Source organism: Lepus europaeus, chromosome 11 (genome assembly GCF_033115175.1).
Source record: "Lepus europaeus isolate LE1 chromosome 11, mLepTim1.pri, whole genome shotgun sequence".
In the NCBI taxonomy this organism is placed as follows: Eukaryota; Metazoa; Chordata; class Mammalia; order Lagomorpha; family Leporidae; genus Lepus; species Lepus europaeus.
In genome coordinates, this window is record NC_084837.1 from 91,117,972 (window position 1) to 91,123,597 (window position 5,626).

A 5,626-nucleotide genomic window follows, 5' to 3' on the forward strand; every position below is an offset into this window, starting at 1 on the left:
AACCACAGAGGTGTGATGGTCATTCATTGCACACACACTAGCCGCAGCAAGCACGCGTCTCGCTTCTACCTGGCGCTCTTCCTTGTGACTGAATGAGAAGAAAGCCCTGGAAAATGCCCACGGGAAGTCATCTGACGTTGAATGGGAGATGCCTTTTTTGTCTGACAACCATAATTCCTACAGAATAAGTACACTTTCCCAGACATTTAAACAGAAAACACAGTTTGGCACAAAACAGAGCACTATGAAAAATCATGGTGAAATAGCTATTCTTGCCTGAGTGAACCTGTTTGCTCATTAAATTTACATTTATTTTAAGGCTGAACCTTTTTTTTTTTTTTTAAAAAAAACAGGCAGAGTGGACAGTGAGAGAGAGACAGAGAGAAAGGTCTTCCTTTTCCATTGGTTCACCCTCCAATGGCTGCTGTGGCCGGTGCACCATGCTGATCCGAAGCTGGGAGCAAGGTGCTTCTCCTGGTCTCCCATGCGGTGCAGGGCCCAAGGATTTGGGCCATCCTCCACTGCACTCCCGGGCCATAGCAGACAGCTGGACTGGAAGAGGGGCAACCGGGACAGAATCCGGTGCCCCGACCGGGACTAGAACCTGGTGTGTCAGCGCCGCAGGCAGAGGATTAGCCTATTGAGCCGCGGTGCTGGCTTAAGGCTGAACTTTTTTTTTTTTTTTTTTAATTTTTGACAGGCAGAGTGGACAGTGAGAGAAAGACAGAGAGAAAGGTCTTCCTTTTGCCGTTGGTTCACCCTCCAATGGCTGCTGCGGTAGGCGCGCTGCGGCCGGCGCAATGCGCTGATCCGATGGCAGGAGCCAGGTGCTTCTCCCGGTCTCCCATGGGGTGCAGGGCCCAAGCACTTGGGCCATCCTCCACTGCACTCCCTGGCCACAGCAGAGAGCTGGCCTGGAAGAGGGGCAACCAGGACAGGATCGGTGCCCCGACCGGGACTAGAACCCGGTGTGCCGGCGCCGCAAGGCGGAGGATTAGCCTAGTGAGCCGCGGCGCCGGCCCAAGGCTGAACTTTTTAACATGATAGTTTGTGCATTTTTAATATCAATATTAAAAGTATTATATTAGTCCTGACCAAAAGCAGTTTCAAAGGCTAAGGAGAAAGACAATGCATGTATTTGTCACTCAGTGTAATAGGAAACATTACATGTATTTTTAGAATGCTTCCTATTTCAGTAGAAACTCCAGAATTTTTCACTTATTTCAGAGGCAGAGAGGATTCTCAGGTGCTTGTTCTGTCACCTGTTGCCAACCAATCCACTTTGGATTTGTAAAACTATAGTTCTGACACTGCCAAGTTCCCAAGAAGGTGCGTTTTTTGGGTTTGTTCTGTTCTGGTCCACGTATCTAGGCATGCCAGTAACACTTTGAAACGTTGATCTAATATATACTTGTGCATCTTCTATGTGCCATGTTTTGGGCACAGGGATTGCAGTGGTGAAGTTTGTGTTCTTGGATTTTAAGTCTGTCTTTGCTTTAAAAAATCGTCTTGGTTATTACTGGCCTTTGATCCTTACATTTAAAATTTAAGGTCAGCTTGTCAGATTCTATTGAAAACCTTAATGGAATTTTGATTGAAGTTACATCATTAGAATTATCGACTGTAGGATCTTCCCATCATTCTTCTAAGGTTGCCTTTGATGGTCCATAAAGTTTTTAAATTCATTGATTTGAAACACAGAGTGACATCTTCCATCCACTGGTTCACTCCACAAATGGCCACAACTGCAGGGGCAAAGGCGGCCAGAGCCAGGAGCTGCAGGGTCTCCGTGTGGGTGCAGGGGCCCAAGTATTTGGGCTATCCCACTTCTTTTGCAAGGAGCTGGATGGGGAGTGGAGGAGCCTAGACTCAACCAAGGCTCAGGGGGTGCAGATGTCACCACAAAGGTGGCCTCTTCATAGTTTTATGATTTTAAAAATGATGGTCATGGGGCTGGCGCTGTGCCTGCAGTGCCAGCATCCCATATGGGCGCTGCTCCACTTCCCATCCAGCTCTCTGCTGTGGCCTGAGAAAGCAGTAGAAGACGGTCCAAATGCTTGGGCCCCTGCACCCGTGGAGGAGACCTGGAAGAAGCACCTGGCTTCTGGCTTTGGTTCAGCGCAGCTCCAGCTGTTGGGGCAGTTTGGGGAGTGAACCAGCAGATGGAAGACCTGTCTGTCTCTCTCTGCCTCTGCTTCCCTGTAACTCTGCCTTCAAATAAATAAATATTTAAAAAAAAAAAAAAAGATGGACACGCACGTCTTGCTAGATTTTTTCTAGAAGCAGTTTTCATTGCTGTCCTACGACGCGGCTTTTAGTATGGCATTTGATAGCTTACCTGCTGGGTATAGGAATGTCAGCAGCTACACCGAACTATCACTCTGAATTGTTTATGGGTTCTCTTGCAAGTTCTGCACCTAGAAGGTGAGGGCTTCTATCTAATCGTTTTTCCTACAGAGGCGGTGCGTCCCTGATCTGCGAGGGAATGTTCCGAGGCTTCCCCGTCAGGTTGTGATGGGCACCCTTTACTAGGATATGGAAGTTAGCTTTCATGTTTCCCACTTCCCAAGGCTCTGGGGAAACAGCTGTTGGGGTTCAGCGAGGCTTCTCTGACAAAGTTTCACGGAGATGTCGCTCCTTAGTTCGCTGGTGTAAGATTCTCACGATATACACCCTGGGTATTAATTCACCGAAGGGCCGGGACCCGGCTCAAACGCTCTCGCACCGGTGCGGAGCGCAGTCAGCCGCGCCTGGATCCAGTGAGCATGTTCCCTCTTCCTAAACGCGGTCCCGGTTCGCCAGGTCCGGAGAGCTGGCACCTAGCATCGGCGGACAAACTCCCAGAATGAGCCCTGCGCACAGCGCAGGCGCGTACGTCCCGCCCCCCCCCCTCCGTCCCGCCCCTTCCGCCCGGCACGGGCGCCGATTGGCTCTTGCGGCCGTATAAGAAGTTGTGCGCAGGCGCACGGCTCCCTTTCCTCAGCTGCCGCAAAGGTGCTCGGTTCTTCCGAGGAAGCTAAGGCCGCGTTGGGGTGAGGCCCTCACTTCATCCGGCGACTAGCACCGCGCCCGGCAGCGCCAGCCCACCAGCCCCGCACCATGGCCTCCGTCTCCGAGCTCGCCTGCATCTACTCCGCCCTGATCCTGCACGACGACGAGGTGACCGTCACGGTGAGTGCGGGGCGGCCGGTCCACGCGGTCCCGGCGTCCCTTCCGGCGCGGCGGGCGGGCCCCGTGCTGGGCCGCGGGCGGGCGGGCGGGCGGGCGCCGGTGCTTGGAGGCATGGGGGGCGGCACGGGAGCCCTGCTCGGCGCCGCGGCCTGGCCGCGTGAGCCGGGAAGCCCTGGCAGAGCCCGGGCTCGGCGCGCGTCGCTTCGCTGGTGGCTGGCGCGAGTTGGAAGTGGGCGTCCCTGGGGGAGCGGGGAGTGGGGCTGTGCCCCCGGTGCCCCGCTAGCCGGCGCTCTGTCGGTTTCAGGAGGACAAGATCAACGCCCTCATTAAAGCAGCCGGCGTCAACGTGGAGCCCTTCTGGCCAGGCTTGTTCGCGAAGGTAAGGCCGACTGGACCAGGCCAGGAGCGCTTGTCCCTACGCCCCAGCCCCCTAAGTAAGCTCCGGCTGGTCAGACCCGGCTCTCCGTTCCTTCCCAGAAAGCGAGAGGAGCACTTGATTTCCCGGACTCCCGTGGGCGCTGGGCTTTGCCGGCCGCCCGTGTTCCGGGCCGATGGAGACGGGGCCCCTGGCCAGAGCTGGTGCAGGCCGCTGAAGGCTAATAATAGCCTCGGAGGGCTCTCGGCGGCCTGTGTGCTGGGGTTTCGCAAGAGTGACAGCATGCACCCGGGTCAGCTTTTAGTGAATCCCGCTTTGAAAATGGCCCAGACGGCCGGCAGTCTGAAATAGGGAATTCTGGGAAGCGCACGCCGGCCGCAGAGCGTGCCGGGAGGCCTTAGTTGCTTCAGGACGCCTGACTGCTGACAGGTTACTCGGGGCCGGTTGTCCCATGTGTAGGAGGAGAGGGGTTCTGGTAACTGGTCCCTAGTGCCGCGCACGCGCAGTGCGAGCGCCGTGAGGGCTGGAAAGCTCAGTGGTTACTTGTGACAGCTTCAGTACAGCAGTGTGCCTCGTCCTGAATCTTAACCAACAAGAGAAGTCGGTGTTGGGACTGAAAGACAAGCTGTTTGATGCACTGGGCGGGTGTGGTTCCAGCCCGGAGGGGAGTCGAGGCTGCTCTTTCCTTTTCCTGAGTGCTGCTTAATGCTGGCTGTGTGTTTCAGGCGCTGGCCAATGTCAACATTGGGAGCCTCATCTGCAATGTAGGGGCCGGGGGCCCTGCTCCAGCCGCTGGCGCCGCCCCGGCAGGAGGCCCCGCACCTGCGGCTGCCGCCGCCCCAGGTAGGCAGCGGGTGTGCGGGGCGGGGAGGGGGGTTGACAGGGGAGTTGGTGATGGGCGGGGTTGCCATGGGTGCTCAGCGGAGTCTGGGTCCGCAGCAGCGGGACTGACGCGGTGTCTCCTTTTCAGCTGAGGAGAAGAAGGTGGAAGCCAAGAAAGAAGAATCTGAGGAGTCTGATGACGACATGGGCTTCGGGCTTTTTGACTGAGCATTTCCTTGTTCAATAAAGAGCTCAACTCCTCCTGGGTGTGCTGGGCCTTGGGGACCGTGCGCACCATAGGTGACCTCCTGCGGCAGAGCGCCTGTGTCACTGGTGTCGCGGGGCTGTCACTGGCGCTCCGTGCTGGGGTCCTGCCACACCGCCGCCTCGGGGGCAGTCCTGGCCGAGAGCTTGCAGAGTGCGGCCGACGTGGGGTTCGGAAGTGAACCTGAGGGGCCCGGCTGCAGAAAGGGAGTGAGTCAGACCCAGCCTGTGTGAAGGACGGGGGTCGCTTAAAAGTTGTGAAGTGCCCGGGATCCCCAGGTCACCAGTGTAGGGGCCGTGGCCTTTTGGACTGCGGTGTCCTGTGCCTTCTGAAGCGGCTGTGCCCCCGCAGCGTGCGGGCCGTCTTAACAGACGCGGGTGTCCGGCGGTCCGCTCCTGAAGCAGGCGACGTGGTCAGGGAGGACAGCGGGGACTGTGCATCAGTCAGTGAATTAACGCCGCGGGAAGTAGAGGCTGGGTTTCCGGTGCGAGCCCGGCGTCCCTCGGGGACACGCCCACAGGGGGGGGTTCCACGCTATGCGTTGGCGTCCGGTGCTCCCTGTGTCTCATAGTTGGCCCTCAACCTTCACAGCTGCCGCTGGGGATTCCAGAAAGCCCCACCGACCACCCGTCTGGCTAGTCGCCCGCGCTCAAGCATGTATAGCCGGGCCCTGGCCAATCGGCGTCCGCGCCGGGCGGAAGAGGTGGGGCTAGGGGCCGAGCTGCTCCGGCTGCCGCTGGGGGCGCGCGCGGGCCGTCCGCTCTGCGCATGCCCGGGTGTAGCCCGCGCGTTGCGGTTTAGCGTGCGCGGTCGGTGGCGCCCTGGGGAAGAAGGCGGCTCTGCTCTGTGGGGGGCCGTTACCCCAAGCGAAGATGCCGCGTGCGTGCGGGCCCGCGCGTGGAGGGAGCTGGGCAGAACCGGGGACAGGGTGAGAACGACTGAGTCCTGTCACAGGGCCGGCTGTCCTGCCACTGCACGCAGGCATCTCCGTG

The 5,626-nt window shown here is 58.0% G+C and overlaps 1 protein-coding gene across 1 annotated transcript; it reads left to right on the forward strand.

Annotated features, from left to right (window-relative positions):
* Nucleotides 1–2,962: 2,962 nt before the first annotated feature.
* On the forward strand, nt 2,963–4,630 carry RPLP1 (ribosomal protein lateral stalk subunit P1). The gene is made up of 4 exons (XM_062204820.1): nt 2,963–3,171; nt 3,476–3,550; nt 4,273–4,390; nt 4,518–4,630. Exons 1-4 carry the CDS (start codon nt 3,100–3,102, stop codon nt 4,595–4,597), a joined length of 345 nt encoding a protein of 114 aa, XP_062060804.1. The 5' UTR covers nt 2,963–3,099; the 3' UTR covers nt 4,598–4,630.
* Nucleotides 4,631–5,626: the final 996 nt, after the last annotated feature.

Coding starts and splice junctions, on each gene's coding strand:
- RPLP1 (XM_062204820.1), top strand. CDS start 3,100: ATGGCCTCCGTCTCCGAGCTCGCCTGCATCTACTCCGCCCTGATCCTG. Junction 3,551..4,272: donor GGCCAGGCTTGTTCGCGAAG/GTAAGGCCGACT, acceptor TGTGTGTTTCAG/GCGCTGGCCAATGTCAACAT. Junction 4,391..4,517: donor TGCGGCTGCCGCCGCCCCAG/GTAGGCAGCGGG, acceptor TCTCCTTTTCAG/CTGAGGAGAAGAAGGTGGAA.